Source organism: Octopus bimaculoides, chromosome 3 (assembly GCF_046866305.1).
Source record: "Octopus bimaculoides isolate indiv1 chromosome 3, ASM4686630v1, whole genome shotgun sequence".
NCBI lineage: Eukaryota > Metazoa > Mollusca > Cephalopoda > Octopoda > Octopodidae > Octopus > Octopus bimaculoides.
The window spans coordinates 132,061,062-132,077,095 of NC_142930.1; the positions used below are offsets into that span (position 1 = coordinate 132,061,062).

Below are 16,034 nucleotides of genomic sequence, written 5' to 3' on the forward strand. Positions count from 1 at the left end.
CTGTAGTTGTCTGGATGATTACAACAGGAACACCTGCCAAATCAAGACTGAACTGACACTAAACAGCAATAACAAATATGGACATTGAAAGAGTTACTCTTCTGATGAAGTAAAATTGAACTAAACATGTCAATAAATGAAGAACTAAATAAAGTTATGCTTTTTTCCTCTTATTAATAACAATAATAATATTTTGCTGTGTTTTTGTGTCACATAAATGGGAAGCTTTGGCTCAAGAGAGAGGATGAGTGGTGCAGTAAGTTTGAGCATTGGAAATGATGGAGACATCTGACCCAGAGTTGAAATATCTGACTCTACAACGGTTGGGCTGTTGTGTGGGAGTTTTGTCACCTACAACAATGGGTGGCCTCGGGCAGCCCTGGTGTTACAGTGGAAGGGGCCAAAACACTTACAGAGCTGCTGCACTGCCTGATGAAACACTGATTCCTGCATCCAGAAATGAAGTACAGCAGCATCCTTAGTATGGAAGAGTTTACCTTAAATGGTGCCGGTGGCATGTAAAAAAACCTCCACTACACTCTCGGAGTGGTTGGCATTAAGAAGGGCATCCAGCTATAGAAACCTTGCCAAATCAGATTGGAACCTGTGGCAGCCCCCACCAGCTTACCAGGTTTCAGTCAAACTATACAACCTATGCCAGCATGGAAAGCGGATGTAAAATGATGATGATGGTTACATTGTTACAAGGTCCCTAGAAAAGATGATCAAAGAGTGAAGCCTAGCATTTATAAAGTTTATGAAGATTTTAGTCCTATATTGCATTGTTGTAGATGTGTTTCTTTTGATTTTGTTAGATGTGAATGGATTGTTATGTTGGCACTGGAAGATATTTTTAAGGTCTCTGTTCACATGGAATTTAACCTTTTAGCTTTCAGATTATTCAGTCAAATATAACGCTTATTCACACTGTTTTAAACTTATCATTCATTATCTCATAGCTTTAAGATTTTGATGGTGTGATAGAGTATTTTTAGAATGACATGGTAAGGTAATGTATGAGAAGCCAAATCTGGCTGGCCTGAACATAAAACAATTAGAATATTTTGGCTGGATATGGCTGGTTTAAATGCTATAGGGTTAATGGATGAGAGGAGTGCTGGGAGCAGAAGTGATACACTGTTATTTAAAGGAGATGGAGTTTTTGTAGTAGCAGAAGAGATTGAAAGACACTGTAGCAGAATGGATTGACAAAAGCATAAATGACAAACTATTCTCTCTCCCTTTTATTTATAGTTGTTGTTTGGACATAGCAGAGAACACTTAGCTATAAAGATCGTGTTTTAACCATTTGCTCTGATTAGTTAGTTTTTAGGCACAATTTGTCCTTGAAACAATTATGCCAAACTACCTGGTCAATCAATCAGATGCCCTCAAATGGATCACGTGTTCTCTTGGCAGAAAAACCTTCTACATCTTTGTGGAGCCTTGCAATTTCCTTAAATAGATCAGTTTTTCTCCGCTTAGGGAGTCTAGCTTGCCACCAGGAAGTTATTGCTTGCTTTCTCCATGTTACGACACAATGAAATTCATCACTGCCAATATTGCTGCTACTAGCTCTTACTGCATCTAATGCTGACAACAACATCATAATTCACCTTCACATACGTAAACTCACAAAGTGAATATGACTTTTAGTATTCCTGCAGAAACCTTCATTTACCTTATACAATGTTTAATGTCATTTCACATTCATGTTGAATTATGCAGCAATCTTATGTTCTCTTCATAGAACACTTTTAATGTATGTCTTACCAGTTCTTTTGGTATAGTAGATTTTAGCTATTCTTGTTTATGTCTCCTCACAGACATGTATATTCTAACAAGTTGCTTCTTAAATTTTGCACTTCTCTTGTTCCATAAACACTGAGTTTATTGGTGACCCCGTCTCTAGAACTTTCTCCTTTCGTCTGAAGAATTTTTTGCTTTTGAATTTTTCCAGGAGATGCAGTGTTTACCTCATGTTTTGGTGGTATCCCTGCTAAAACACTATGTGTTAGAGGCTGTAATATGTTAATGAGTTCAAGGACTTTTATGACATTTTAGAGTTTGATCTAGAATATTGGAGTGTATTGTAGCTACTCCGTCTTAGATATGTGAGCAGTACTCCAGTAAGGATCATATTTGTATATTGCAAAGTGAGCAACTGCTTATGGTTGAAGTATTTCTAGCCCTGAATAGGAAGTCTAGTTTATGAGATGCAGTTGTGACTATTGTTGATTGCCATGTTCTCTTGGAAAGGTGATCAGACACTGAGGCCTGGCATTTATTAGGTTTGTGAAAACTTTTAGTTATAATATTCTGTATTGGTATAGGTGTGTTTCTTCGATACTTATAGTGACTAGATCTTTCAGTTATCATTGCTGCCTTTCTTTACTTGAATTGTTGCTGAGTTCCGTGCCCTCTTTTACACTTTTCCAATGAGTTGTAGTGCACCTGAGTGCTACAACTCCTGAGCATATAGGAGAAATGATAATTGTTGTACACTTGGGCACACTATGTAATAAGCCCATTATTATTTCTATGACCATTGAGCAGTTGTTGCTATTGTTTTTACCCCTAGATCAGCAAACTTATAATCAAGGGTATTCCAACCGTGGCCATCCCATATTTTCTGTATGCAGGGAACCCCAAATCATGTTATCCATACCACTATTTTCAATACAATAGATTGCAATGTGGGAGATTTCGTCGCTATTTCTAGCAGATAGAGTGGCCACATAAAAGCATATTGATTGTTGAGTTGATGCTACTGTTTAACTACAGGTGAGCCCTCGTTGATCAACCTTATCATCAAAGACACCCCAACCGTGATCATCCCGAATTTTTCTTATGAGCAATAAACCTACAACTACATTATCCAGGATATCTCTTTTAAGACGATAATTGTGATTTGTGGAAAATCTGGCTGCTATGTTTTTTGCAAATTGAGTGACCACGTAGAGGCAGACGCATCCTCGTTGACTGTGACTATTCAGGTGTTATTTAATCCTTTAACTCCAGGTCAGTCCTAATCAAGCAAACGTATGATCAAAGACATTCCAGCCGTGACCATCCTTTTTCTGTGTGCAAGGATGTAGGAAACCTAGAACTATATTAGCCTTGCATCCATTCTGTTTTTTTTAAAATTATTATCATGAAAGACAATAGAGTTTGATTAGTGGAAGATTTGGCTGCTATTTCTTACAGATCAAGCGACCATGTAGAGGCTTCTGTCATGACACCTGTGGTTAAACAGGGTTCTGAGGAGCCGGGTTTGCGGGGAAATGAGAAAAGACATAAGCGCATGCGCAGCGTGGAGTCAATCTCGTCGACTTCAGTGCAAGGTCATTATACCAGAAAGATGGCTTCTCGCCTGTTTCTCAAAGTCAACCGACTCGCTTTTGCTTTATCGCAGGTAATAAGTTCACATTTTCTGTTTCGATTAGTGAGATGATTGCATTTAGAATAGTCGTAAATTAATCTAAGATCAAGTTTTAGCTTTGTCATTGAAAATAATTTCCCTTTTTCATTCGTATCTTGCAACAGCTTCTGACCTTATGCATGTATCATATCTTGTTATTTCACAACGCCGTTCCTAATCATTATTCTATTTAAAGTCTTATTAAACAAAAATCAAGGGAAAATAGAGAAGAAATATAACCTAGTATGTAAATTGAAAATTTTAGATAAATATAATATATATTTTGATGAAAACCAACTTTTTTTTTACTGGAATATATCAGGTGCGTGTGATATCTCTTTCATTCCGGTCAGTTGCTGTTGATGGTGGTGAAGCGGCCGGAATAGTTTAAATGTTTTTTCTGCTTCAAGTCACTCTCAATACATTCACTTTGCCTAAGATATCTCGAGCGCATCTATTAATTAATTTGATTTGTATTATAAATACTATATGAGAAATCTATTACTATCGTTAGTGAAAGTGTTGATAGGAACGGATCTCTTCAGATTCTTTTTCCCTTTTGAGTTTTCGCTCCGTTCAATCACTTTCGTAAATTGTAGTTGTTTTTATTTTAATTAAAACAGCGACTTGCCAAACTTTATAAAACGATGAGATACATCAAGTAATAAAACAACATTGAATACATACAAACACACACACATATATATAATTTATTCAAATAAATTAGCTTCCTTTTACTATCTTTCGGAAATTAAAAAAAAAAAAATGTTCCATGTGGTGAAGGAAAAGAAATTACATGAAATATGTTTGAAGGGTGAATCTCGAAGTGAGAAATGGGTATTATCCTATGAATAACTGCGTGTAATATACTAATATACTGGATTTAAAAAAAACATCACTTGGACAGATAAAAGAGCGAAGGCTACTAGCAGGATACGAACCCGCATATTCACGATGTAAACAGAATTATATATATATATATATATATAGAGAGAGAGAGATAGAGATAGTTGGGATTTCATATTTCCTTTTATTAATGTATAAAATTAATGTATAAAATATTAACATATAACATTACAAATTTAATATATATCTTTTGATATTTATTTACTTCCTTGCCGCTGTAAATTCTAAAAAATCTCCTACCCGGTCTCCAAACATTTCTTGGAGAACAAAAAGAAAAAAGACGTTAGATTATTTGGTCCTGGGATCCTACTCATGGGGAAAATATGGAATGGTCTCGACTGGAATGCGTTTGATTCACCGGGAGCTAAACCACAACTAAAAGCAGGTGTTTATCCGAAATGTTTTGACAGACGCCAATCTATAGTCACCTTATATCATGTCTTGAAGGTCGTCGACTCAATGATAACCTAACATAAATACACTCCCAGAAAAGGGGCCAAGAGTGAATATATTTAGATAGCGAGATAGATATGGCATACCTTCACATTTGTGCCCCCACCCGACTTTGTAGCCTCATAACTTTCCGAAATATGATATTTTTTTGACGAAATTTTCTACAAATGCACTTCAGATTATGAAGATACCGATTATATTGGAATTTGCTGTGAAAAAGTTTTTCGAGGATGGGGAGAGGAGTTTCAAATAATTCACACGAGTCGGCTTTGTTTCCTCATAACTTTAAAAAACTGGGTATTTTCCAATGAAATTCTGTACAAATACTTTTCAGAATATGTAGATTACAATTATATCGGAATTTAATATGGAAAAAAAAAAAAAAAATTGGTGGGCGCACATACGTACATACTAACATCACACCACATACACCTACAAAATGAAATCTGAAATTTTGAAAAACTTGTGATGTATATTGGTATGTATGTGTGCGCAGCCACTATTTAAAAAATTTTTTTAACCATATTAGATTCCGATATAATCTGACAGTTACTTGTAGAAAATTTTATATAAAGATATATTAATTTTTCTGAAAGTTATAAGGAAACAAAACCGACCTGTAGGAATTTTCCGAAGCTTCTTTCTCCACTCTTAAAAACTTTTTTCACCATTTACTTTCATTTTTTTTTACCATTTTAAATTCCGTTATAATCAGAATCTACACCATCTGATGTGTATTAGTAGGAAATTTGATGAAAAAATAACCATTTTTCTGAAAGTCAGTGGGGGTCACACTTGTGTAGGTATGCCTTATATATGTAGGGGTGGGGGGATATATATTTCAGTTTAACTAAGTAAAAATATAATTTTCTAACATTTGATATAATACTTTTTGCTCGTCTCATCTTCAGAAAGCAACATACAAAACATTTTCTCTTTCTCCTTCTTTCTCTCATCCTAAGAAGCATTGAATTTTAAATGAATGTAAATTAATAAACATGTGACAGTGTGGTAAGAAGCTTGCTTCCCAACCACATGGTTCCAGGTTCAGTCCCACTCTGTAGCATGTTGGACAAGTGTTTTCTACTATAGCTACAAGCCGACCAAAGCCTTGTGAGTGAATTTGCTACATAGGAAGTGAAAGATGCCTGTCATATGTGTGTGTGTGTGTGTTTGTCCACTGCCTCCACTTGACAACTGGTGTTGGTTTGTTTAAGCCCTTGTAATTTTGTGGTTTTGGTTGAAGAGTCCAACAGAACAAGTACTAGACTGGAAAATAAGTTCAAGTTTGTTCAACTAAACTCTTCAAGGAGCTGCTCCAACATGGCTGCAGTCCAATGTCTGAAAAAGTAAAACCTGATGTGGCCATTGCCAGTACCGCCTGACTGGCCTTCGTGCCGGTGGCACGTAAAAGCACCCACTACACTCTCGGAGTGGTTGGCATTAGGAAGGGCATCCAGTTGTAGAAACTCTGCCAAATCAGATTGGAGCCTGGTGCAGCCATCTGGTTCACCAGTCCTCAGTCAAATTGTCCAACCCATGCTAGCATGGAAAGCGGACGTTAAACGATGATGATGATGATTTGCTCATACACAGCTGATCTGGAGCTAAGCAATAACAACAACACACTTCAGATATCAACACATACCAATTATTGGCACACTGCCGAGCTGCATCCTTATTTTGTTTCTTTTGCTGATGTAGCAACAATCTCTGTACTTGTTTGAACTGACTGACTGATTATTTGCACCCCTTACTCATTCATACAACTCACTCATGGTACAGTAACAGCAATCATCTGATTTTTCCTCTTCTTCATTCTTTCTCAGTCTAACTTGACTGATTGCACAAATAAGCTATCTGAAATTCCATGAAAGATTGTTGCTTTTAGAACATGCAAGGTCATTTATATTCTGACAATGTCCTTAAGCACAATGGCATTAGTTGCTATTTGAGGGGACCAACAACACGATAGAATTTGTATATAAATAAATTGTATAGATCTCTTTTTGTGATTTAATTCAATTTTCATTCCCCACTTCATCATCATCATTTAACGTTCACCTTCCATGCTAGCATGGGTTGGACAATTTGACTGAGGACTGGTGAACCAGATGGCTGCACCAGGCTCCAATCTGATTTGGCAGAGTTTCTACAGCCGGATGCCCTTCCTAATGCCAACCACTTCGAGAGTGTAGTGGGTGCTTTTACGTGCCACCGGCACAAAGGCCAGTCAGGTGGTACTGGCAACGGCCACGCTCAAAATGGTGTATTTTACGTGCCACCTGCACAGGAGCCAGTCCAGTGGCACTGGCGCAATCTCGCTCGAATGTCTTTACACATGCCACCAGCACAAGTGTCAGGAAGGTGACGCTGGGCACAGGTGCCATCCATCACGATTTTGTTTTCGCTTGCCCCAACAGGTCTTCACAAGCCGAGTTTCATGTCCAATGAAGGAGACGATGTTGGCATGGGTGCCAGTTGTCGAATTTCAAAAGCAAAAATAACTGATCTAAAAACAGAGCAAGACTGGCTGCTTTGTTTAAAAGTTTTCATGATTGGTGTTAGTTTCATCATTGATTTATATGTATTTTAAATTATAACTTCATTTTCTACATTAACATAAGACCACAGATTTGGTGAAGTAGTTTTGTTGATTTTTGAAAAACTTTTTGTATGTTTCTAAAATGATGACCCCCCCCCCCCCCTCCATCATTATTGGTCACCTCAACCCCATCCTTCATTCATCATTTATTGCAGTCACTCCTCAACCCTACCCAATCTTTACAGTTGTTACCTACTCCAACTCTTCCCTACCTTCCATCCACTAAACACCTGTTCCTCATTCATTATGCTCACCCATTCCCCATTTCACTCTCCTGTACACCCCTGCAACCTCCACCCACCAATAATCCTGATTCTTTTGTCGCTTTTTGTTTTACCCATCTCCTACCTTGAGGGTGATGCCTCATCTATTATTTTTTATCTTTTCCCCACTCCATCCTAATCACCTTCACACCTCTTCTAAAATGTGAGTAGTCATGTGGCCCTTCTACAACAAGAGCTCTTCTACTCTGGCCCCTTCTCACACTTTAATCCTTCATATACTTGCATAAAGCTGTCTCTCTTGGTGTTTGTAATTTTGCAAGATGCATGGTGATCTCACCACTACTGGTAGCATAAATAAAGTACTCAATACATGTTGTAAAGTGGTTGACATTAGGAAAATAATCCAGCTGTAGAAACCCTGTCAAAATAGATTGTAGGGCACAATACAGTCCATGCCAGGATGTTAAATGATAATGATGATAAATAGTGTAGATAGGGAGTGCCTATGATCTTTACTAATCATCCAAGATTTAGCCCTGAAGACTCACAAGAAAAACTAAAGGCACTCAATGACTATGTGGTTGTGTTAAACTAGGTTGCGTGTTAGATCTATCACTCAAAATTGGTCCCAGTATTATATGATATTGTCATCATTTAACATCCACTTTTCCATGCTTGTGAAATTCATCAAAATTCATCATCATCATCATCATTTAACATCTGTTTTCCATGGGTTGGATGGTTTGACTGGTAAGCTGGGGAGCTGCATCATGTTTCAATTTGATTTGGTATGGTTTCTACTACTGTATATAGCAAATCAGATTGATACCTGGTGCAGCTCCCCAGTTTTCAGTCAAACTGTTCAACCCATGCCAGCATGGAAAAACGGACGTCAAATGATGATGATGATGATTCATCAAACAAAATTCATTACCAACTCTCATCATCATTTTGTTGCTTGTAATTTTTCACCCTGGAAGACAGGCAATGAACAACATCACATGATGTGAAGACAAAAACACACACATATGTACATGACAGAACTCCTTCAACCTCCAGTCACTAAATCTATCCACAAAGCTGTGGTCAGTACAAGGCAATAGCAGAACTAAACTCAAGACCACATGGCTGGGAAGTAAACTTCTCAACCACAAAGCCAAACCTGCACCTGTTGCCACACTTATGTCTGTGCATATATGTAAAAAAATATTCTATCCATTCTGCAAGAATGTAAGGAAGATTGGAAGACAAAAGGTTAGAGGAATTGAACTAAATGCTAAAGGTCTAATTTTTAGCTGTTTCTGTTACTCCTCTACATTATTCTGAACAATAAATATTGAATTGGCTGTTTTTTCTTGGGGGTGGGTGGGTTTAGCTGTAAGGAGCAATTTCCGGACTTTTTAAATATGTGGTTTCAGGTTCAATTCCACTGTGTGGTACCTTGGGCAAGTGTCTTGTATTATAATCTTGAGCTGACCATAACTTTGTGAATGGATTTGCTAAACGGAAACTGAAAGAAACCTATCGTATATATATGTGTGTGTGTATTTGCATCTGTGTTTGTCCCCTACTATTGCTTGACAACTGATGTGGGTGTGTTTACATACACATAACTTAGCAGTTCAGCAAATGAGTCTGATGGAACAAGTACAAGGCTTAAAAATAAACAAAAAGAAGTAAGTACTGGCGTTGATTTGTTTGACTAAAATTCTTTAAGGTGCTGCCCCAGCATGGCCACAGTCTAATGACTGAAAGAAGTGAAAAACAAAAGATTAGCATCAGGAGGGGTGTGTGCTGTAAAACGATACTTCAATAGTACATTCATCTAACCCATGCTAATATAGAAAAATGGACATAAAACAAGTGAATGCAATCAATGACTCTCTATATATTATATATATCTTAACCGTCAGTCATGCTATCTGTTGATATGGGACCATTTTACTTTCTATTTCCCTACCATCACCCTCATCACTCAACCTCTCCTATCCTTCTTGTATAAGAGACCACATTAGACATATTGTGTCGAGTACACTCTATCTTCACCCTCCTCACTGCTTGTCATCACCCCACTCATTTACTTACCGTCTTCCTCTTGCTCTTTTATATGCATGTATCTTGGCTCTTCCTCTGTCATTGCTCTATTCTCTGAGTCACACTACACACAATGTATGTATGTCTTGGAATACAGAGTACCCCTATCACTCATCCATCTATCACACTCTTCTCATCACTTATCACTCGTCTGTATTGTTCATACTGCTATCATTCATGACTTTCACTCTATAAAGTGTTAGGCGAGTGAGATTTGACCTCTTGTCAAGGACACATCAAGTCTCGTCAAGGACATGGCTACCTCTCAAATGTTGGTACCATTAAAAAAAAAAAACAATATTCCTTACACCAATTGATTGATGTCAGGAAGGGCATCCAGTCATAGAAATCATTCCAAAAAAGCAAGATGTCCTCCAAACCATCTATGTAAGGGGTTCCTTTGAATGTGTTGACACTGATGATGGGGACTCATCCCAAGTCAGTTTGAAAAGTGGATAAAATTAATACTTTCCATTTCCTCTATTTAGAAAGCTTGATAAATATTTTTCAGATAACAACTAACATTGTTCACTCTTTGTAAGGCCTTCTTGGTTGGTTGGGGTTTGAAGACCTGCAGGAAAAATGTGGGCTAAGAAGGTTTTCTTGAGGCTACATATTAAATGTTTGAGGACAAGAAAGAAAGATAGGTGGACTTGGATGGAAAAGATATGCAACTAACCAATTCAGGAGATTAGAGGCCATTGTAGTACTTAATAGAAAGGGCATGAATAAATGGTGTAGCTGTGAGCTTGTTGTTGGAGTAAATCTTTGTCTATCATTTGTCAAAATGCCTCTCACTTTGGATGTGGTCTAGTATTTTGTGTGTAGCAACAGTACAATATGAAATGTGTTAGTAGTATAGGATAGGTTTAGTTGAAATTTGAAGAGGTTTAGTGACTGTTCAAGGACATATTTTCTAGCCCTAAAACAGAATCCTAGTTTTGGGGATGCAACTTTACCAATGTTTATATTATATATATATATATATATATATATATATATGACGTTAAACAGCGATGATGATGATATATGTATGTTTGGTTTCGTTTTTGTATTTGGTTTGCAAGATTCTTAATGTGAATTCATGTGTTGAAATAAATTTTGTTGTGTCCTGGGAAGGTCATTACACCAATAATAGCAACACACACACACTGGTTCAATATCACTTCTTTATTGTTTGTCAAATGGTTAAATATCTAACCTAACTAATCAATCCTTTGTTTAATGTGCTGGTTAAACAATCAGTTGTTTGTTAGTCAAAGTCCTTTTGCTGCTGTTCGAACCTCTTCAATGACTTGCTTGTGGTTGATTGTTCAATCAACTCATTAAACAAATGTTCAATTAGTGTGTGTGTGTTTATTATTGGTGTAATAAACCCCTCCCAAGACAAGATATATTTGTGGTTCAATCATCAGATTGTTAGGACTAACATTTATAGTAACTTTGAAGGTTTTGTGTGCTGTTCATGACTGGAGTAGATGAAGTACCAGATGGTTTCTTTGCTGTGTGTATCTCAGCATTGAATATCATCTGCTATTGTTGATGGTAATCAGGGCAACAACATCTAGATGGGAAGCAGTTAGAATATATCTTTGAAATCTAATTCTGACTGTAGAAATATCAGAGATTATTCTAATACCTGCTTGTAAGAAAGATATGTACATATAGTAAATGATAATGATGATTATTATGGAGGTAGCAGTAGTGGTAATGAAAGCAATGACATTGGTGATATTTAGTGATTATAATACATCTCTGTTCTCATAAATTCACATTCCTGTTTTATTTAGATCAACACACTTTGTATGAAACAACTTCTTTGTTTCTCTCAGTGTCAATAGATGCCGCAATGTGAAATTTGCTTCAAAGTAAATAATGTGTGGTTGAGAAGCTTACTTGCCAGTCATCTGGTTTTCAGTTCAGTCCCACTGTATGGTACCTCAGGCAAAGTGTCTTCTATTTTAGTATTGGACCGACTAAAGCCTTCTGAGTGGATTTGGTAGATAGAAACTAGAAGAAGCCTGCTACATACATGTGTGTGTGTGTGTGTACCCTTGTTTTGCTATCACATGATGGTTGTAAATGAACAATGTGGTTTGTTTTCAGTCTTCTGTGAAAAACATGTCTAGCCATGGGGAAATATTACTTTGCTTGGAAACAGGTGAAGGTTGGCAACATGATGGGTGTCAAGCTATAGAAAATCACCTCAATGAATTCCATATGACTCATGCAAGCATGGAAAAGAATACATTAAATGATCAGGTTCATGATGAATTCATATATTTTCTGCTTCACTTTACTATTTCATGGACAAATTTATCTTTTATTTTAAATGCAGTATAATTTTTTTTTTTAAGTGAAATAACAGAAATATCCCCTGAACATTGCATTTATTATTTGCATCAATGTCAAACATCTTACAGATGACTTAGTATTATTTTGTATAATGTTTCTTATGGCTTTTGTTTTTAAGACCTGGCACTCATAATTGTTAGCAAGATAATTTTTTTTTAACTATTAGCCTTATCTGTACAGTACATATCTGTAGCTTATACTGGTGCATGTAGTTTGCAAATAAAGATGTTACTACCCTTGTGTTAGAAATAAAGATTCCAAATTCATATCCCTATCTGTTCAATGTACATATTCAGGAGTAACTAACTTGATGATGAATAGTGATTAAACTAATTGAAAAGTAGTGTAAATGTAAATATTATAAATTTACACTTTAAAGATTAAGATTAATAGTTGAAAAAATATATTTTATCTTAGCATTAGACATTTTTATTATCAGTTTAACATATGTTATTAAGTTGTCCTAGTTAGCTTACCTTAACACACTTATGCTATCAAGCTAATAAAAGAAAGAGAAGCAGCTCACAGTTACATCATCTTGAGTATGAAGACATAAAATGTTTAGCACATGGTTTTGATGCCTAACATCATCCTATAATTAACATTCTAAGTGGTTTCTCAATGTTTATGACACATGCTACCCTAAAATAATGAACATAAACATGCTTACTTATATGTGAGAAAGCAAGCCTATGTGAAAATGGTTGAAATAATTATAGAACTGGTGGCAATGGCATACAAGAAAGAAGTCAGCTTTGGTATAGATGTATGAATTAATAGAAACAGACATGGTTTTGTAGTAACAAAGTTCACTTTGTAACCATGTGGTTTCAGGTTCTATCCTACTGTGCTGTCAGTACCTTCTAGCAAGTGTCTTCTAGAGCATTGGTCTCCTGCTTTGTGAGTGAATTTAGTAGAAGGAAACTGTGTATGAGTGTGCATGAATGTTTATTTCAGTGGTAATAGGTTTACATCATCTTTAACCCTTTTGATACCAACCCAGCTGAAACTGCCTCTTGTTTTCATAAGTTTTGAATTAAAATCTTCCACCAAACATTAGCTACAATTTATGTTCCTAACACTAGCTTAATGACGACTTAGTTATTTTACTAAATTCTTTGTTATATTTTAAATTAATCGAAAGAAACACTGAGCATCTCAAAATAAATACAGTACCGAAAGGGTTAAACAATATGTCCTATAGCCTGGCAGTTTCAATGTATGAAGACTATTGGAATAAAACTATTTTGCTTTCAAAATAGGCAAGGGTTAGTGACAGGAAGACATTTGGCTGCAGAATACTACATCAATAAGTCTTGTCCAACCCATACCATCATGGACAAAACAAATGTAAAAATGATGTTTTTTTTTTTATCTCTTACTGAAACTTAAGTGAGCAAGCATATGATCAATGACATTCCAGCCATGACCATTCTGTAAATATGACTAATTTTGACAACATTGAAAAATTGGCAATGTTTTCTCTAATAATTTGAGAGGACTTGCTGCTGATATAAAACTAGAGATAAATTGTTCATCTCATTTCAAAAACCAGTTGTAAGTGATTAAGATGGCTAGTTTGTTGTTGTAAATCAGCCATAAGTTCAGAGTTATGGGCTGGTTGAGTTATCACATCCCTTAAATTCCCAACTGCTTTTAGCATAATAAAAACTTGATACAATAAAAATGTCATAGTATGAGCTGAAAATAATGTTGCTATTGAAACATATTTATCTATTATTTAATTATAATGTTATATTTGTGTGTGTGAAAGTCAAAATATTATCAAACAGTCAAAAGTTGAAATCTAGTTTCAGTAAAGTTAGTCTCTTATTCACACCTAATATAATTTGTATTGTTTACTCCAGCTCAGTCCTATTTCTCTCTACAAATGACAGATTATTTCAGTTAGTCATAGTTTTCAACTCACTGCATTACATGTGTGAGACACATTCATGTTGTATTTACTAGAAACCATGCCTAAGAAGACATTGGGACTTGGTGCAGCCCTCTGGCTCATTGGTTCCTCTCTCAAACTGTCCTACTCATGCTAGTATAGAAAAGAGGACATTAAATGATAATGATGATGATGATGATGAATGTTCCCCTAAGCATTTTCCTTCAGCCTTGTTGTGCACATTTTATATGGCAAATTTTGATAGGTATTATATATTTGTAATTGATGACATGTTATGTTTGTGTTAAGTGATATGTATCTTCCCTGTTCTGTAATTCTGTAAAGCAGTAGATTAGTCAGGTAAGAGATAAGACATAATAATATTAATAATAATAATAATGAAATTATTGTGTATAGTGCTCAGGTGCACTACAACTTATCAAAGGTGTATGTACAGTAAATAGAATTATGTTCAAAAGAAGGAAAGAGTCATAATATATGTGTGTGCATGCATATGGAGTGGGGTGAGATATCAGGTGTAGTGTTGGTGAATTTCAGGAAGCATGGAGGTTTTAAAGGATGCAATGTCTCTGCAACTAACAACTGATGCAGGTAGTTTGTTCCAAGCTTCAGCAACTCTGAGTGTGCAAAAAATGTTTCTGAAAGTCATGGGTACTGTGCTGTTTTCTGACTTTGTAGGCATACCCACATATGCTACAGAGCTCAAAAAGGTGCTCAAGGTGGTTGTTAGTACGATGGTTAATAATTTTGTGAGTGTTTACCAAGTCAGTTGTCAGACATTGGAGCTTCAATGTATCCATTCCCAGGGAAGCACGGCATTCAGAGTATGGTAGATGCCTGATGGAGGGTATTTGCTTGGTTGTACATCTTTGAATAGTTTCCAGGAGGTCAATGTTCTGAGTAAGATAGGGGTTCCAGACTGGTAATGCAGTGTGGCTGCACCATAGCCATATACAACCTTAAATAGACAGCTGGAGAGCAGCTGACAAAGATCTTGCTGAGTGATGCCAAGACACCCTTGACCTTCTTGACAATTTTAGAGATGTGCTTTGTCCAGTACAAATCACTGCTGATAGTAATGGCCAGGTCACCCTCACAAGATTTTTTGATACTAGTGTTGTGGAGGGAGTATGTGGATGCTAGGTTTTAACTCACAAAATGCATGGTGGTACACTTGTCCACAACCAGCTTGAGTTTCCAGTCCATGATCCATTGCTGCATTGTGTCCAGGTCCAATTACAGGAAAGATCTAAAAGATCTGTCAGTATTGTTTACATTTAGAAGTAGAAGTTTGTTACAACATCAGTTGTCAATTCAAATCTTTTGCAAACATATCTAGGCAGTTTAGTGTGTGCTGTCATTACTTGTCAGAAATAGAGTACAAGAATTGTATTGATACTTTAGGTTATCAATAATGTATGTTCAGTGTGCACTATGGGATCACATAAGGGCTGACTGAGAACAGGGACTTCACAATTAACACAGGATTTCTTAGCATTGGGAGCATCCATTAAATTTTTTCAAATGCTCGAAAGGCTCCCAAAATGTTGTTGATAGCTTCTGTTACTTAGGTGACCTAATTAATAGTGCAGGTGGATGTTCTGGAAATATAGTAACCAGAAAAAGGTTGAGGATCTATTACTACAGCTGGTAACAAAGGGATTGTCTTTCCAAGTGAATGGCAGACTGTATGTTTGTGTACAAAGCATAATATCGCATGGTAACCAGACATGGGCTTTGAGTAGGGCCTTGAAATGGTGAGTAAGAAATGAGATGGGCCTATTATGCTGGCTGCTTAATGTTTGTGTGTGTGAACAATGGAGTTTAAATAAGCTGAGAGAAAAAATGGATTTAAGGGGGATCAAATGTAGTGTGCAAGGGGGGAGACTATACTGATGTGGATGTGTGATGCATATGGAAGATGACAGTTGGATAAAGAAGTGCTAAAAGATCCAAGTAAAATGAGCCTGGAGAAAAGGAAAACAGGGAAATGTGGTGAAAGCTGATCCTCAGAAAGAAAATGATTAAGAATCACAAATGTTGAGATACTGTGCTAGT

The 16,034-nt window shown here is 36.4% G+C and overlaps 1 protein-coding gene across 1 annotated transcript in view; it reads left to right on the plus strand.

Annotated features, from left to right (window-relative positions):
• The first annotated feature begins 3,330 nt into the window (after positions 1 to 3,330).
• LOC106875666 (isocitrate dehydrogenase [NAD] subunit alpha, mitochondrial) overlaps positions 3,331 to 16,034 on the plus strand; it is a 32,213-nt gene continuing 19,509 nt past the window's right edge. Inside the window, exon 1 of the mRNA XM_014923905.3 lies at positions 3,331 to 3,415. Coding sequence (XP_014779391.1) covers positions 3,362 to 3,415 — 54 coding nt within the window. The 5' untranslated portion in view covers positions 3,331 to 3,361. The remainder of the gene's footprint in view (positions 3,416 to 16,034) is intronic.